The sequence below is a fragment of the Heloderma suspectum genome, chromosome 7 (assembly GCF_057233095.1).
Source record: "Heloderma suspectum isolate Gila_16-S chromosome 7, 16-S_ref, whole genome shotgun sequence".
NCBI lineage: Eukaryota > Metazoa > Chordata > Lepidosauria > Squamata > Helodermatidae > Heloderma > Heloderma suspectum.
The window spans coordinates 104,612,769-104,632,391 of record NC_139464.1 but is presented as its reverse complement, the minus strand read 5'-3'; the positions used below and the strand labels follow the sequence as shown (position 1 = coordinate 104,632,391).

At 40.2% G+C, this 19,623-nt stretch overlaps 1 protein-coding gene across 8 annotated transcripts in view; it reads right to left on the bottom strand.

Moving 5' to 3' along the window:
• Positions 1 to 19,623, bottom strand: part of ATXN7L1 (ataxin 7 like 1) — a 93,521-nt gene that overhangs the window by 24,967 nt on the left and 48,931 nt on the right. For 7 of the 8 annotated variants that reach the window (XM_084811438.1, XM_084811436.1, XM_084811439.1 and 4 more), the window contains 2 exons: positions 15,804 to 16,026; positions 1,789 to 2,066 (listed from right to left, as the gene is read on the bottom strand). In XM_084811438.1, coding sequence (XP_084667564.1) covers positions 1,789 to 2,066; positions 15,804 to 16,026 — 501 coding nt within the window. Of the gene's footprint in view, positions 1 to 1,788; positions 2,067 to 15,803; positions 16,027 to 19,312; positions 19,565 to 19,623 lie in introns of those variants that run through there. The other variant, XM_084811442.1, reaches the window with a different exon arrangement.

Genomic DNA, 19,623 nt, shown 5'->3' with positions numbered 1-19,623 from the left:
TTTCTTTCCCCTTTGTCCTTCTCTCGCCTTTTTATATTTTTTCTTTTCCTTCTCTTGTTTTTTCTCTATTTTATTATTGATGGGTCCTCTTAAGAATACTGTAATGGGGGAAACTGTAGAAGATGATTATGTTGTTGGTGTTCCTTATTTCATTTATAAAGATAAAATTAGAATAAAAAGTATTATCAAAAAAAGAAAAAAAGAAATAATGCATATTTCTACGCAACGTGTGAGAGAAGAAAAGAAGACTGGCTTGCTCAGCATTGTTTTTTGGGGCTGGATATGTTTCTTAATGTTTTATAATTTCTTTTTCTTGATTCTATATAGACTTTGCTGATGTCCTGATCAATAGACCTAAACTATTTTAATATCCCATTTCCTGGTCTTCATTCTCTCTTTTCCACTCTCCGTTCCTCTGCTCACTTGAGTTGCTATAAACATTCTCCCTCCCCTATTTCAGTGGCTTCCTTTTCCTTTCCATATTTACAACAACCTTTTAGCCTTTCTTTCAAGTGTCTTCATCCCTTTGACCCTCTATAGCTTCCTTTTCTTTCCCTATCTTGCACCCATGTTCTCCATTCTCCTACTTCTTAAATCTCATAGTTCTATTTCTGTCCCTTGCACAACTCTTTTCTCTGGATTTCTTTACCACTGAAACACTCTCTGTGTCTCCCACCCCTTAGGTATTTGATTGACACTTTCTATTATTTCCATTAAAAAAAACTGTTGAAAACCATCTCTTTTCCTAGGCCTCCCCTGGTTAGTTCTCCTTCCCCATACTCCATTGTTTTGCCTCTTCCTCCCCTTTCCTTATGTTTCCAGTCTATCAAGGCTATATGCCCAAAGACAGGAATTATCTTTACTTTTAAACATTTGTACAGTGCCCAGATTTTAAGCACTTTGAAAATGAATGAATTATATTTAAAAAGAAAGTTTCCCTGTATCTTTTCACAGTATAATGGACCAAGTACAATTATACAAGCGACATTAATTCCTTTCTTAGAAGGCATACTATCTTCTGGCCATTGGTATATATAAAATGTTAACTTTTCAGGGTGTTTCCCTCACTTTTAAGACTGCAGTAATAATTCAAGGCTTAGTAATTTTTAGACTGCATGATTGCCAGCTGAAATGCAGTGAGCAAAGTGATGTCATTAGAGCAGCTTATTTAAAAACAAAACAAAAAACCTTTGTTACAACTAAGGCATGAGGGTTCACATGAAGGGAATGCTGACTGATGAAACACATAATGGGCACCTACCTTATCCAAGAGGAAGAAGTGGAACCTCTCTATTCAGCAAACCACTTGCTTTATATTCATGCGTGGCCCCCATCACTTACTCAAATTTGAGAACACTGGGTTAGATCCTAGGGTTCCCTTCTTTCTGTTCAAAAGTGGTGACCTTTGGGTCTATTATGTTTATGTACTGATAAATGGGAGAGCAGTCAAAATATTCATTTATATGGTTAACAAGTTTTGTTTTTTTTTTCAGGGGGGGACACTCCCTTTCGGTTTTACAGAATTTGTTGCTTAGTTCTTAAATTACCTCTTTGCCAAATTAAGTAATAATGTCAGTACACCAATGTGAAGTTTGAGGCAAGCTGACCCTACATTTTATTGACTGAAGATGTTATGCATAAAGAGACTGGACATGAGCAGGGGGGAGAAAGGGAGACAATAAGCATTTTAACAGCTATAGAATATGATAAACTGCTCACTGCTCAGCAACAAACATTGCTAATGAAGAATGATGGGATCTCATTAAGTCATGCTACAATGCTACTTACCTGAAACTCTCTTGTACGACTTGTTACTGTTTTTAGTGCCATTTTGGTGCTTCTTGTCTACTGATGGAGCTATAACTCCTTTGCCGTTCAGAATCTTTTCTGGTGATGGTGGCACTGATTTAGATGTCAAAGCAGATTTAATTGGAGCAGGTATGGTGGATGAAGAGGCTGAGGAGGTGGTGATGGTGGTAGTGGTTGCAGAGTTCATTTTAACATTGGCACCATCTGCCTTCACTAGGTTAGGAATTTTCTCTAGACTGACTACAGGAACAGGAACACTGAAACACCAAAGAAAAAGTCTTCAAGATGTGTTTTGTGCACCATGCTATTCTATTCCATGCCACATACAGTCTCTTAACGTTCCTCTATAGTGTCATATTACAGTCAACACTAACCCTGAAATTAACCTAAAATTGCCATACTTAGTAACACTGTGCATTCACATTTCAATAAACCATTTCCATAAATGGCCAATTTTGAAAATAAAAATTTAAGGAACTGTATGAATCAAGAAAATGGATCTAAAAAAAATCTCACACTTGTTTTGCGGATCTGTTTTCATCTTGATGCCTATGTATTATACCTATTCTTGAAAGATTGTAAGTTCCATGTGCTTTCCCCGCCAAAGTAGGCTTACTGGTCTGGAAGCTGCAAGGCTCTATCATGGGGAGTATAACTAGAAAAATAACATCTTCAGAGTTACCCAGATGAAAGAGCTTTGCAGACAGAAGAGCAGTCTTACAGACATCTTTAGTTATATTACAACATCTAATAAATTTGGCAGACTCTGAAGTATATGGCACAAAATCCCTTGACTTTAAGCCAAAATTGTCTAACATACCTTTTAAACAAAAAAAGGACGATAGACATTTACCTCCAAAACATAGTTTGACATTCATTACCTTTATGAAAAATGAATAAAATTTGCCTATGCAAGTGAACACCTAACTAATATTGCCTAATTGGCATGTGCAACACTACCTCGTTCACATGCCCAAATGCTAAGAAATGGGAAAGTTTCTTATACAATAACTTTTCAGCCTTTCATGCTAATTTTTGAGAGGATTATTTTCTCTCTGACATGTTGTTCTACAATAATACTGCCAATCTCACAAGCCTGTAATGTTTTTCAGACATCAATTATGTGAGTGCACACCCATACACACCGAGAGTTTTAACCAGGGATGTGAATACTTCAGTTCCATGCAAGTGCAGAAATGTGAGTACTGGGCACAGAATTCAGCATCTCATATCTGTAAGCCCTTAGCGGGCACAGACCTCTACTCTGTACACACTATGTACACAGATAGTGTGACATATATAAACAGATTCAAGGCTTAGTTAAAGGAAAGATTTCTAGACATTCTAGTGGCAGACAGATTTGAAAGTGAGCGGGTAATGACAGGTGAAAATTCAGAAGATTACGTGAATGTGCAACTCAAGGGAGCTTAGGATTTCCAGTGACCCAGGCACAAGGTATAGCACTTTGCATAGTACTTTATCCCTACACATGTTTAGCAGAAGCATGCAAAATAAGCACAAGAAGTCACTGTATTCAGCTTTCACTTGCATAGTTTTGTTTTGTTTTTGAGTTCCATGAATACACAGCCTGTTTCTCAGAATGATCTTGGTTCTACTATACTATTGTTTTATTATATTTATTACTATACTTTAACTCCCAAATCTCAAACAAACTTGGAGTTTTCACTCGCAACACTATAAGCACCTCCAAGAGTCTATCACACTATTTGTGTTCATGCTAATGTGTTTGATGCACGGCAGAAAACAGAAAAGGGGTCTTTCTGTTTTCTGAGATCATGGTTGCAGCCCTTGCTCTGGGTTCCCCCACCTTGAGAAGTTAGACCAGGGTTGCAGAACCTCAGATGCGAGGCCAAATCCAGGGCTTCCCAGGTGGCCCCATCCCCTTTTGTCCAAACACTGAACGTCTGGTGTTTCCCAGCTTTTTGTGCAGTCTCCCCCCCGTTTTAAAAGGCTGAGATGACTTTCCCGAAGTTTAGTTACTGGCTGCAAGAGTGTTAAGATAAAATATGCTGGCATTTTTGGTGTTTTGAACCCTGCCCCTTTGGCTTTAAGCCCCTCCCACCACTGGAATGTGGCCCCCGAGAGCTTCTCTGAAATGGAATTCAGCCCTTGGGATGAAAGAGGTTCTGCACCCCTGGATTAGACAGGTAGCTATAACGGGAGAGGGCTACCAGGCACAGTGTTAGTTCCTACAGGCTACGGAAAAGTGTGTCTACTCTGATGATTTCTGTGCCACATTAAAGTTATTTATATGAAAGAGCTTTTAACTTATTAGACATTTAATTTGTTTTATATTGTTCAGAGTTGCATTTTAAATATACTCGAGTTAGTCACCTTGTAGACTGCACAGTGAAAAGGACCAATATAATTTGAAGGAAATAAAAAGCAAACATACATATATTTTAAAACCCAAGGTACCTTTTAGGCAATAGGTTTTAGATTCACATTAGAGATGTGGGAAGTGTGTCCATGTGTGAAAAAGACTCGAATCATGCATTATTAGGGTACTGAGAAGACCCTCAATTGTCCAGAAATATGTCCAAACCAAAATTCTGGCCAGTATAAAATTATAAAATTCTACATAAAGGTTTAGGATTTTTTTAAAGCTTGCTTAACTTCCTCATACGCATGGAACACATTGTACACCCTAACTGGCTGCTATATGGTTTCACTGACGTCATTTGAATTTTTATAAATTCAAAACCATTACACATTACCAGCTCATGGTTTTAGTAATTCTTATCTTTGTGATTTCTTGTTTTCAGTACTGAACTGCATGCAACCATTTTTAGGCTTATTTCTAAGGTGAGATGGTGATGTGGTCACAGGCAGAAGTATATTATAGGGCCCCACATCTTTCTTGCCCCAAACATCAATACATTCTCCATTTCCTATACTCACATTATCTTTTTCCATGTCACATCAATATCACACCTAAAAGTTTCCACATTTGAAAGAACAGCACTATCATGCATTTACAAGTTTATCAGTATTTTAAAATTTATCTACAGTTGGAAATATGGCGTTGCTCCTTGAGTCATATGGTGAGATAATATTCACCAAATTCTAATCTGCAGAATTTTAAAGGAGTCCAGTGTCGAGAACAGAAGTGTTTTCAGATTATTACCCCATCAGGAGCCCCATTCTATAACATTTTTCAAAATAGTTTAAACCAGCTCTGAATAGTTTAAACCAGCTCTGAAAGTCAATCTCTGTACATATTGGTATGCATTTCATGGGTTAAAGCATGATTTAGAATGCTTTGCATGAGTGGACAGATGTGACTGCAAACTATATAACTTGCAAAAGGTGGTTGTAAAGCCACCACATAATCCATGAAGCATCTCCCCTCCCTTAAAAACAAAAAAACCCTAAAACTAAACTAAAAACTCATTCCAGAAAATTTAATAAAAAGGAACTGAGAACCCGGACAGTAGGATAAGGGATACTCTAGTAATAAAGTTGCAGTTGAGAAATTAATTTGGACATAGATAGGATCAATGATTGGCTGATACTTTGCCAAACTGAAAAGGTACCAAATCCATCCAGCACATGCTTAGGTTGGGTTAACATTTTTAGCTGGTATCTCATCATCAACTCAAACCAAAACAAGAGCTGTATTTGAAAGTATGCTGCACAGAGGTCTGAAAAATGAAACCCCAATAAAGAGTTTAATCACATACTGATCACCCTATTTGTAGTTCACTCTTCCTCCTCAGGAGCTAAGAGTGGCATACATGTGGCATCCCATGTCTGTCCTCACAACCACCCTGTGAAGGAGGACTGGTGAGGAGGGAGAATCTGGCCCAACGTCACCCAAGGAGTTTGATGGTGGAGTGGGGATATGAACTCAGGCCTCCCTGATTGAAATCTTAACACTCCATCCATTATGGCATACTGGCTCTCTTCCTCTTGCTTCATTTTATTTATACTTCCAGCAATTTTTCCAAACAAAAATATGTTAAAAACTAAAAAAAAGACAAACAAGACACAATATCCTTATTTTATTCTTTACTAAAGCAAGTTACACAATTGTATGATCTAGAGCAGATATTACTTAAAGAATATAATCTGGAGTAACCCCTCCCCAGAAACAGGATTGTTTTCTCTTATCTACAAGTTTTATAACTGACTAGAGTCTACAAGCCCTATCATTTTCCTATAAACAACTTTGGGCAGGATGGCGCTCTTCCAGCTATTCAGAATGCATACTCTCGATTTTATAATCCAAAAGCAACAAGCAACAGACTTTCTCCCAGCTATTTGAAATAAATACCGGAAGTAGCTGTCTCTTTCTGGGTTGTGAGGCTATCAAGAAATAGGGCTCCAACAATTCTGATGAAATGCCTCCTTTCCCCAATCAAAAATGGCTTCTTCAAAGGGAGGGAACAGGTCTCATTAATTTGTTTGGTGTTTCAGTTATACATTCCTCATATTGTCTCCAAATGCACTTAAGCAGTAATCTTGGTTAACAGAATATTAGAGGTGCCTTTTGCTCTTTGTCTTTGGGTCTGACTTCAACAAAACATATTCAGAACTGATGCTTCCAGTTCCATATCGGAAGCCACACAAAGGCACCAGAGAATAACTTCAGTGAACCTTTCCGAGATTATATCATTTTTAAAGTTAAACAAATTAGTGGAATATCCAATCTGATTCCCAGAGTTAAAGGAATTATTTTATTTATCCTACATGTTATAATTACGACATGCATTCACTCTGTCCCGTAGGAAAAGGTAGCCTAATCTGCGCATTGACAGAACCCATTTCTGAACGAAGTATTTAAAACTACAGTGGGGATACAAGAACCCACAATCTATCACACGACGGACTGGGTTGCCCTACTAATGGAGCTATTAACTTTCTTCCCTCTTCTTCATACATTTTAAAAACAAAAATATCAAATGCAGCATTTGACAAATTAGCTATGTCATGGTGGAGCTGGAAGAAGCAAGAGATATTACAGCCTGGATTACATGGTGATAATGGCCACCAACTTGGACAAATTGATGGGGAATGGATTCTAATCTTGATAGCTGTATATCACCTCCAATATCAAAGGCAGTGTACCTCTGTATACCAGTTGCTGGGGGACAAGAGCGAGAGAGTACTAATGCACTCATCCCGCTTGTGGACTTTCCAGAGATATCTGGTTGGCCACTGTGGGAACAGAATGCTTTTGGAACCAGAATGCCTTTGGTCTGATCCAGCAAAACTCTTCTTATGTGCTAGAGCAGAGATCCCCAATGCAGCACCCGCCAATGGCACCCGCAATGCTCTTCACTCCCTGCCTCCTTCAAAAAAATATTTTTGATAAAAACTTGAAAAACATTAGGGCACCAGGTTTTCCTTCCTTTTGTGGAATCTGCCACTGATCAGCTGTTCAGCAGGCAGGAAGAGAAAGCAAGGCAAAGGGGGAGAGGGGAGAGAAAGAGTGAGGCTAGAGACAAAGATGGGGGAGAAAGACTGAGGTAAAGAAGTGTGGTGGGGAGAGAAACTGCAAGCCTAGAGGCTGGGAGTAGAGAGAAACAGCAAGATATAGGGGTGCATGGGAGAAAAAGAGCAAGGCTAGGGGATAAAAGGGAGAGAAGAAGGCTAGGGACAGGGAAGGGAGAAAATAGTGAGGAAAGGAGAGAAACAGTGAGGCTAGAGGCTTGGAGAGGGGGGAGAGAGAGAGAGAAAGAGAGAGAGAGAGAACGAGAACAAAGGTGAACTGTCTGTGTGGGCAGAAGAAGATTGGGTGGCGCCAGAAAGCAACTCTTTCCTTCCTGCTCCCTCCCAGCATCTAGCCTCACTATTTCTCTCCCCACCACCACTTCTTGACTAGCCAGCCTCTTACAGCAGCCATTATGTGACTAGACACATCCTCCATGGGAGCCAATTTGTGGTGGTGCCCACAGCAGTTTCTCAAATTCCCAAATGTGCTCACGGGTCCAAAAGGGTTGGGGACCCCTGCCCTACAGATAGAAGTTGTTCTAGCTACCTGTTCTATATTAATGAAAGATATAAACCCGGTCTGGCTGCCATAGGAATCCAGGACTGAGGAGACAAGTAGCCCAGATCTCTGGCTTGAGTTAAATTATGGCTGTAAAGGGAAGTTGGAGGTGTAGTATACCCAGCAGCCTCACTGAAATCTTACCTTTCCAGACCTCAAGCTGAACTGATGTGTTTCTGGAAGTGGAAGCCCCCTTAAGACTTCCTGATGATCATTTAACAATCTCTAAGGAACAATTCACAAGAGATGCTTTCTTTTGGACATGGGCAGAAACAATAGTCCACAGGCATGCATTCTCTCTGCTGCCATGAAGAGCAAGTGCTCTTATATGAACCAGCCCCAAATGCTCTTTTTAAAAAAAAAATAAAAAAATGAAAAATTGGCCCTCATTTAATGAGAGATTTCTATTGTTTTCCCATTTAATGAGAAACAAGATCAAATTCTGTTGCCCATGCACAGAACTGGTACCCAGAAAATGGGAATTCACATTCATCCAGTGTAATCCCAAACAAGTTTACTCAGAAGTATGTCCCAATGAGAAGGCAGATGAGATTAAGAAGAGGTGGCAAGAATACACAGAAGAACTATACAGGAAAGAGCTTAATGTCCCTGATAGCCATGATAGTGTGGTCACTGAACTTGAGCCGGACATCCTAGAGAGTGAAGTCAAGTGGGCCTTAGGAAGCATTACTAACAACAAAGCTAGCGGAGATGACAGTATTCCAGCTGAGCTATTTACAATCCTAAAAGATGATGCTGTTAAAGTGCTGCACTCAATATGCCAACAAATTTGGAACACTCAACAGTGGCCACAAGACTGGAAAAGATCAGTTTACATTCCAATTCCAAAGAAGGGCAATGCCAAAGAGTGTTCAAACTACCGCACAATTGCGCTCATTTCACATGCCAGCAAGGTTATGCTCAACATCCTACAAGCTAGGCTTCAGCAGCATGTGAACTGAGAACTACCAGAAGTACAAGCGGGGTTTTGAACAGGCAGAGGAACTAGAGATCAAATGGCCAACATTCGCTGGATCATAGAGAAAGCAAGAGAATTCCAGAAAAACGTCTATTTCTGCTTCATTGACTATGCTAAAGCCTTTGATTGTGTGGATCACAACAAACTGTGGCAAATTCTTAAAGAGATGGGAGTACCAGACCACCTTACCTGTCTCCTGAGAAACCTGTACGAGGGCCAAGAAGCAACAGTAAGAACCAGACATGGAACAACCGATTGGTTCAAAACTGGGAAAGGAGTACGACAAGGCTGCATATTGTCGCCCGGCTTATTTAACTTATATGCAGAATACATCATGAGAAACGCTGGGTTGGATGAATCACAGGTAGGAATTAAGATTGCCAGGAGAATTATCAACAACCTCAGATACGCAGACGATACCACCGTAATGGCAGAAAGCGAAGAGGATCTCAAGAGCCTCTTGTTGAGGGTGAAAGTGGAGAGTGCAAAAGCTGGTTTGAAACTCAACATTAAAAAAACGAAGATCATGGCATCTGGCCCCATCACTTCCTGGCATATAGAAGGGGAAGAAATGGAAGCGGTGACAGATTTTACTTTCTTGGGCTCCAAGATCACTGCAAATGGTGACTGTAGCCATGAAATTAAAAGACGCTTGCTCCTTGGGAGGAAAGCTATGGCACACCTAGGCAGCATAGTAAGAAGCACAGACATCACCTTACTGACAAAGGTTCGTATAATCAAAGCTATGGTTTTCCCAGTAGTAATGTATGGCCGTGAGAGCTGGACTATAAGGAAGGCTGAGCGCCGAAGAACTGATGCTTTCGAACTGTGGTGCTGGAGAAGACTCTTACGAGTCCCCTGGACTGCAAGGAGGACAAATCAGTCAATCCTAAAGGAAATCAACCCTGACTGCTCATTGGAAGGACAGATCCTGAAGCTGAAGCTCCAATATTTTGGCCACCTAATGCGAAGAGAAAACTCCCTGGAAAAGACCCTGATGCTGGGAAAGACTGAAGGAAAAAGGAGAAGGGGACGGCAGAGGATGAGATGGCTAGATAGTATCACCGATGCTATTAATATGGACTTGAGCACACTCCAGGAGAGAGCGCAGGACAGGAAGGCCTGTCGTGCTATGGTCCATGCGGTCACGAAGCGCTGGACATGACTGAATGACTGAACAACAACAACAAATGTGCACATAGGATTACAGCCTTAACTTTTTCTTCAAATGAAAAGAAGCCAGTAAGTATGTATGTAACATGTTTGCCTGAAAATATCAGTCTGTTATACAAACAGACACCTGTAACATTGGATTGAAAGGCTGGTGTAAAACTACCATGATTCTTGTGCAGAGATTTAAGCCTTCTAAGGGAACACCTAGTTTCTAGATTCTAAAGGAATGAATATACAGAAGAAAATGATGCTACTCCTTTTAGCAACTGTCTAATTCAGTGGTACTCAACATGGGGAGCGGGAGAACAAGAGACCTTGGAGGAGGGTACAACAAGTTTGACAATCACAAAGAGACTTCCTCTTGACTGTCAAAAGACAGGAGCAGCTACAGCTGCAGTTCACTCCATACTGTTCCTATTGAGAATGAGAGGATAAGCAGGAGAAAGGGGAATCCAGAAGCTGGCAAAAATATACAGGACTAAAGAGCAAAGAAGTTTCTTCAAACTCTCAATGGCAGAAGAAGACACCCAACTTTCCGCGTTTGCATGATCGCCGCAGCCCACGCATGCAACAGCTCGAATATTCGAAGGGCGGCTGGCACACACCACAACCCACCGTAGCTTAAATAAACCATGGTGGACTGCGGTAATCATGTGAAGGTGGTCTCTGGCTCTGCTACTGGCCAAGTTGTATGAACATAATAATGGCCCTCTTATGCACAGACGGTGGGATGCTTCCTTTTCTCTGCTCATAAAACTAGAAGGAGGGGTGCGGAATGGGAAACAAGACGTGATAGAAATCTTCGGAATCTTAAGCCCCAAGGATTTGAAACCCCTGCATCCTCCAGTCAGTTAGGAGCGGAGTGGCACAGAACAGAGTACAGCAGATGGGGTACGCTGAGAGAACAATGGTTTCAGCAGAGCAAGATGGTGTTAACAGGGGCATGGGGATGAGGGAAGCAAAGGAGAGGCAGGAGAGGTGAAGTGCAGAGAGTAGCTCATATTTGGAGCTGCCAGAGGGAGGGACGCTCCAAGTCTCATTACTCTGAGTATCTCCTTCTGCAAAGACAACAGTGGGTACATGTACACTTCACTAGCACTCCCACTGATGTATAGCGAGCTGTACAAGCAATCAGTATCTGATTTTAAAATATAATAAATAAAAATAAAGTCAGCAACAAAATAAAAATAAGTTAAACTCAGGGTACAGCTGTTTTTTCCTTTCTTACCTGTTCTCCCCACTCCCATGACACAAAGTTAGTGGAGATGGGAGGGGAAAGTAAGGTAAGCTTTTGATAAAAGGCCCTTCTGAAAGAGCATATTATAGAGCTGGGAAGAGTACAGAAAAGGGCAAGCAAAATAAACATGGCTTGGTGCACCTTCTTTGTGAGGAAAGGCTAAAGCAGTTGGCGATTTGTTTTGTTTAGAAAAAGGCAAATAAGCGGGGACATGAGAGGTTTATACAATTACAAACGGTGGGAAAATGGAGAAACTGTACTCCTCTTAACATTAGAATTCTATCACTCAGTTCAGTTGATTGGCACTAAATTCAGAACAGAAGACAAATTACTTTTTTTTACACAATACATGATTAAGTTATGACATTCATAGCCACAAGGTATGGCAATAGCCCAGGGTAGACAACCTGGTGCCCTCCTATATGGCTTGGACTACAGCTTCCATCAGCCCCAGCCAACATGGCCAATGGGCAGGGATTATGGGAGTTGTTGTCCAAAACATCTGGAAGGCACCAGGTTGCCTGTCCCTGCAATAGTGACTGACTAAGGTGGATTTAAAAGGGATTAGACAAGTCCATGGAGGAGAGGTCTATCAACAGCTATTGGCTACAACAGGATATATGGAACCTCCATATTCAGAGGCACTGCAAAGGGATATTAAACATTAAGAACATAAGAAGGGGCCCCTGCTTGATCAGACCCAGGCTCTAATCCAGCATCCTATTTCCCCCAGTGGCTAGCAGATGCTTTTGGAAAGCCCACAGCAAGGACACAAAGGGAACAATTAATAATTTTATATCCTTCCTTTCCACCAAAAATGGTGCTCAAGGCAGATGCTGCTGCACTAGACCCTTGGTCTGATCAAGCAGGGCCTCTTCTTATGTTCTTAATTATTCATATCCCTTTATGCCAATATGCAGTCCACAGTGGTGGCTTCTTACACATAGCTATGAACAAGAATGTCCACGTTCATGTACTAGGCCTGGGGAGGTCACCTCTGGATGTAAAAAGGCCCTTCCTTCTAAAGAAATTCAAAGAACTTGAGAAACAATGGTCTCATGTCAACTGGTCCTGCCAGCACTGTCAACAGATGGTGGATCAGCCCAACCAGAAGCTCCCATTACATCTGGATTGCTGGATTCAGGTATGCTAAATAAGTGCATAAGCTATGTGCAAATGTGACCTACAAGCTCTGGCTAATATATTCCTGGCTTTGCATACATTCCTTTGATGAGCAATGTGAAATATGAAGTGCTATTTCACTAAAATGACACCTTTTGAGTCGGGCTATAAGCTTTAACAGGTCTAAACCAGTAGATTAATCAATTAAATATTTAGCTGATTGATTGGTGGGGCAATTTTAATTGCCATGGCTGTGAAATAAAGGCACGTTTGTTGCATTTGTTTATTTTTAGGTATTTGGTTTGGGAGTATTATGTGTAACAGGGAACGATAAGGTTTCATGCATCCAAAGACACCCTGAATCCTGCCAAGTTGCATAATAAAATCAGGGAAGTCTGTGAACTTACACAACCCATCTTGAATTTTAGCCCTGGACAAATATCTCAGACAAACTAATTTTGCTTATTAAGCAGAGATGACCCAAAATATTTTGCTATCTGAGGCAGACCATCTGAATGCCACCCCTGTGGCAAAACAAATATAGTAAACAAAACGATGGACAATTTACTGCTTTTAAATGGTACCCTGAAATCTACGACATGGGGAGTGCCATGTCATGCTGCCTAACAGTTGGCTGGACCTGCCAGTAAACATGTGATCTCCATTCATTTCAGTGGGACTCCAATGTGGCTGGTTTAAGTAGAAGTTTGTATCACTGCCACATTGCCTAAAACAAGTTGCGTTTTTTGTGCAGGGGGAGGGGGAGGTATGCACGCACATGTGCAAGCCCACATACAGCGTGAATGTAGGGTATACATGGAGGCTCCTACTTTTGTACCATGAGCAAACTCCCCTATAAGTAAATAATTCTCAGGGAATCAGCCATCAGAGCCATTCTGGATCAGACTAAGGGTCCATCTAGTCCAGCAATCTGTTCATACAGCAGCCAACTATCAACCAGGAACCCACAAGCAGGATACGAGTGCAAGAGTACCCCCATGCCCATGTTCTCTAGCAACGGGTATAAGCTTACTGCCTCTGGTACTGGAAGTAGCACATAGTCATCAGGACTAGTAGCCATTGATAGCCTCCTCCTCCATTTATTTATCTAACCCCTTTTTAAAGCCATCCAAATTGGTGGCTATCACAACATCTTGAAGAACACAGGTAGTTTTTTCCTCTTAAAGGTAGGCTTCTCAGGCTCAGGATTTTAGATTCATATACAATTTGGAATGCTCTTTTGAATTGTACTGCAATATAGCAGACTTCCTGGTTCTTCATTTCTTTGCTACCATGTGCTCAGGCCTTATGGAGATTGCTTTCCTGCCAGGCGTCAGAACCCGGCTTTGGAAAATGGGCTTTTAAAACTTCTGTAATCACCTAAGTATGTGTCTCATCTCTTTAAAGTATCACAGGACAAAGAAAGTTGGTTTATAGACAGATTTAGAAAGATATTTTATTTTCTGTCTGAATGCCAGCTAATTATGATTAGTAATTACTTTTGATTAAGAAGCTGATACATCTCCAAATGCCTACAGTGAAAAGAAAGCCAATTTGGGGTGGAAGCAATCAGTATTTCCATTTCTATGATGTTTCAGGTTTAGTTATTTATTTTTTTAAAGTGAGAACCATCTGAAGATGGAAAACATGGGAGGACAGTAAAAACCCCTGGCTGATCCTGGGGTTTTCCACAATAAGGGCCATGAAAGAGCTACTGCCTGTCCAAGCAGAAGTTTGCTGTAATGTATGCTTTTCATAAAAATGGTGTTTGTGTGAATTTTGTACATGGGAACAAGCTCTTGCATACAAAAAGTAATGAATAAACGTCTCCCTCAAGCTTAGCCCCTAAGATAGCAAAACCATCCTCCTACCAAGTAAAGAAGCCTCTGTTCGCATTCTGCATGATATATATGCATCTCGAAAAGGCTCAGGCTACTGTGTCATCGAAATTCCTCTGTGATCAGCTTGATGGCCATTAAACAGCATAATAACACAACATAGCTTTGACTGCTTCAAAACTCTTACAGCCTAAATGCATGTAGAACAGCACATACACAGAGATAATCAAGGGATTACAATCTTGTACAGTAGTCCTTCCTTCGCATCTCTTTCAAATACAAGTAATACTGTCCCCACCTTTACCCAACCCACCCCCATGCCTTTCCTTGCACACTGAGGCTCCTATGGCCCTGGGAGTAAAAGCCCCATTTAATACTGTGGCACAGACTTCCACGTAAACATGCATAGGACTGGGCTGCCAATCAGCAGAGTGGCTGGAAGGAACAAATACACTCTTGACAGAAATGAAACTTTTCTAAACCACAGATGATAAAGTAGTGCTTTGATACTGCTTGATGTCTATTGGCCCTATGGGTTTAGGTTCTACAAGGATATGCCTGAACTGCTGGAAGAGAGCCAGGTAGATACACTGATGCACATCAGACCCTTACAGTCTGCACCGCACGGTACAGATAGAGCCTTTGGGGATGGGTCTACAGGAGTGATATAGGAGCTGCTTTGAATATATTGCATAGATAAGCATGATATAAATACTGCATAGACAAGCATGATATAAATATATTTAAATAAATGACATGCCAGTATGCAGGCTTCAACATTTTCTTGCATAAAAAGGAAAAAAGGTTTCTTGTACTCCTGCTTCAGTTTCATCATTTGAAGCAGAAGAACAATTAATTTTAACCCTGTCTTTATTTATTTATTTAAAATATTTTTATCACACCTTTGCATTTGAAAACTGCTTAAGGTGGCCTACAACCTCTTAGCAAACCTATCAACCTTAAAATTACAAAAATATTACAAAATTAGGAATAGGGTAGCAGAAGATAAAACGGCATAAAAACAAGGGAGGTCAGTTTAAAACTTTCTTTGAACTAAATTCAAGGCAGCAATCTATCAAAAGCACAGACATGCCCAGACACAGATATGTATCTGCTTAGAAGTATGTCCCATTAATTTGAAGGGAATTTACTTCTAAGTCAGGCTGCATAGGTGAGCAGAACGTATCAGTGCAATCCTATACATATCTACTCATAAATAAGTTCCACTGAATTCAATTGGGCTTACTCCTAGGTAAGTGAGCATAGAATTGCAGCTTTAGGCTGCAATCCTAACTAAGCTTTCTCAGAAGTCAGTCTAGCTATGAAATTAAAGAGAAGTTTTGCCTCTTTTCATTACATTTGAAGAAAGGATAACTGATTACATAGCCTTTAGCCATAATCTCCAAATTTCATGTTAAAAACCACTATCCCAGAGGAGGTACCATTTTGTGGTACACCATAAAAACAATATAACCATCTTGTAATTTCCTATGTAAGATAGTTTAATTTAAAAGCATATTTACCGAGTATGCCAACCTCAGAAGAGATTATTCAAAAGATGGGGAAATTTAATAAGAAATATTGAGAAACAAGGGAAAAAATCAACAATCGGTGAGAACAGCAACTTACCAAGGTTTATCCCTTGATACTTTTGAAGAAAAGACCATGTGCTGTTTGCTAGTGGAGGTAATTAGATTGTCTTTGGGCGTTTTGAATGGCTTTGAGTTGTTGTTGACAGGGTTATGGCCGCTGATACAGGATTTCGGTTTCATCTGTATTAGTGATGCCCTGGAATTGCAGGGTGGAGAAGCTGGAGATGGGGAAGGTTTACACATTGAACCGTGTCTTCGTTCTACAATAGGAAAAAATACCAAAGACACTAAATAGACAAAATAAAGGCAGCTAGGTAAGAAAAAAGAAACCCAAGAAATGTAGAAATCATAAGCTCAAAGCATTCTACATGACACCAATTTGCTGTAAATATAATACAGATATTATACGGATGGCCAGTTACTAATACAGTTAGATGCAGTGTGACACTGTTGTCAGGGCAACACCTGGTGAAGCTGTGCCAACGGGTGCTGTTGAACTGGCACTGGAATATGGTCCTGGGACAGGTCCATGGAGGGGCCCAGTTGGGACCCCCTGAGTCTGATCCTAAAGTGTGCTAGCTTACAGGACCAGGACGTTAAGTATATTTGGCCAAGATATGGACTGCTCTATGGACTACAAAAACAAGTTCTTCTTATGCGTAACATGCAATGCTTCTTCACTCTGTGCTAGTCAGCTTCTTTACAGCGTGGCTGAGCTTTTTAAAAATACTTACAAAACTACATTTCTGTCACCAAAACATAATAATTATCAGTATTCCACACACCCCGCCGCCCCTCAAGTCTTATTTACAGCCTTGCAATTAACAACAGAGAAATACTGCCCATGAAGATGTGGCAGCAATTCACATGAGCATAATGGCATTTTTTTTTCTAATGCAAAGAGAACTGTCATGGAGGTAACTATCATGGAAATTGCTGCTGTGGACTACATATATATACAGCACCATTTATGCTGAGTTTCATCTTATGATCCCATACATGAGAGGGTTCTCATATTGAAAACAAGCAGCTGGCTCACAGCTCAATTACAATCTTTGAAATACGCCTAAATTTTTGTCCCTATTTCCTATGACTCTCAGGGTACACAAAAAAATGTACTATGATCCAAACCCTCAAATATCAGCCTCCTCACTTGCTCTTGATTTGATCTGCAGATACTGTTTACATACACTAATTCTCATTGGGGACCAGTAATTACCACATTACAGGAAATGCCACATTCTGCCTTTGCAATGAAAAGGAAATAGACTTCAGTTCAAATAACAACATCTTTATAAGCACTGTTTATGCAGGTCCATATATAAATATTTATATACTGTCATAACCAATAAAAACAAAGAGAAGAAAAGGGGGGTCAAATTAATTCTTCTCTAGTCCTTCAGCAAAATTAAAGAAGCCTGTGTAATGGACTAACTTAACAATCAATTTCTGTCTAGTCAATGCAAGGAGAAGAAGGGAAAAGGTACTTGCAGGGCGAAGTCAAAACTCTCCCTTAAGAATGTGTTCTCTTTCGTTTACCAGCACATGCACATATCAAATGTCTAAGCCGATCTCACTGACTGGGGTAAAGCATGCAGTGTCCTCTTGTACATGCAATTCCCTGTTGTTATTCAGTTCACAAATAAAGCTCTGTGCGCTAGCTTTATGTCAATAGGTTATGAGGTTCGATAACATCAGGTCTTTATTGTGAACTGTAGGAAAAAAGCAACAATATCAACTTCTTAAAACTACTTGGTGCTTACTAGATTACATTAAAAAGTGAAGAGAAAGGTAATAATTATTGAATTAATAATTGAATAATAATTCAATTATTGCAACAATAACTGAAGAAAGGAACAAATGAAATAGTTTTTAAAAAATCAGAGCCTGCCAATCATACATTGCTTTCAAAAGGGTGGGTGGGAGGGAGAAGAACTATGCTTTGAAGGCATGAATATTTTTACTTAGTATTTTTATGAAGCCACACATAATAATTTAATAGTATAATCTGGATCCAATAATTTCTGTTTATATGCACATAGAATGTTCTGTTATTCCTGTTTACTATACAAAGTTGTTCATAGTTGACTGTCCTGCATCTGTAATTCTGCCAACTTCAGATAAGTATCTATGTCATGCTGTAATTGTCACTTATTCTGAAAAGAAGAAACAGTGAGATTCAAGAGCTCCAAATTATTACTACCATTTGATCTTTTTCAAGAGTTTTAGGCACTGATTGAATCACTTGGTCATGTAAACAAAATTAATGACTGGAGCAAATCAAGACGTTGCTACCTCAGGTTAACAAATCATATTAAAAGCCGTATTAAAGACAAATGCGGAACTTCCTGCTCCTTCACAGCAGGAAGTGAAGTAACACCGAGTCAGTGTAAGAAGGATAAAAATGCACTGCTAAAAACTCTTTCTGTACCACTGAAGATTTTTTGGCCCCCATCAAAGAATTCCGCCACTGACTGAATCTGTACCCATCAGGAATGGGATGAAAGCATCCCTCCTTCAGTGGATTTGAGACCAACCATATAACTAATGTAAAGCTGAAACAGGGGCCAGGACATTTGGGGAACATTTTCATTCCTGTAAAATTCAGTTTCCAGTTATTTTTCATATCCCTTTCTGAAAGGGTTTGAAACCATGTGCAGGACAGTGGGCGTTGGGGCAGGGAAGGAGGGAACATGTCCTCACAGGCACGCACACCCTTGCCTAATCCAACCATGCATGGGAAAAAAGTGAATAAGGATGTGTTTTCATATCCAGCTACATTCTGTTATACCTAGTCTTGCATAACTATGATTGACTAGGTCTGCATCAGACCAAGAGTTCTACCATGTCATGTTGGTCAGCCTGGTTGCCTAAGCAATGGAGATGAGTTCCCTCTCCCCATTCAGAGTGAAGGCAATAGGAAAGCTTAGTTTTCCTCCAGTGATGTCATCATATTGCCAAATCTGTTCGGCTATGTAGCACTATGATGTCATCATATTCACTACATGATCCCTGATCGGCTGGGATCACACGGGCAGAAGCCCATTAATATTAAAACAATTGCAACTGAAGTAGCAGCAACTTGATAAAATAATGGTTGTAAACAGGTGCAAAATGCATGAAACCACTGAAAGCAGGGTGTTTTCTTGGGATATTCTTTCTGAAATGGCAACCTTTGCACTGAAAACTGAACCTCATGAAATTATGGCATAGCATGATATGAGACCATGAAGGTCAGCAAGGCCATCCCAACATCTAAAATTTCCCAGAGTATCAGGACTATAGGGACAGAGTCCTGTGGGCAGAGATTATGAAAGACGGTAGAGAGAACGGGTGGGGAGGTTAACAGAGACCAATATGTTATTCTTGTCATGGGCAGTCTCATTGAGACAAAGCTCAAAGCTCCAGTCAAAACAGAAAAATCAGGTTACGACTGGCCCAGCTAAAAAGCTAATTATCCATTTTAGTTTAAACACTTAAAACCAGAGGCTCAGAGCAACACAGATGCTAGTTTACAGTATTAATATACTACTGAAATCCACTTACTGTTAAAACGACAATCTCACAGAATGACACATTTGTAGCTTATAGAATTTCAGTAAACATGCAAAGAATTCTCTGTTCTTTCTGAAGACTGTGAAGCAGCTTAATCAAACAGACATTCCCCTTACAAATCAGCAACTTTATAGGTTACTATCTCAGTAACTGATATGACTCATACTTCCAGTTTAAAATACTTAGAAATTAAAGCAAATGCCAAGCATATTTTAAGAGAGAGAAAAAACACTCTTGTAAAGTGCCAGAGAACTCAAGTCACTGGGAGCGATATGGATAACAGGCAGTTATTTCCTAGCCAA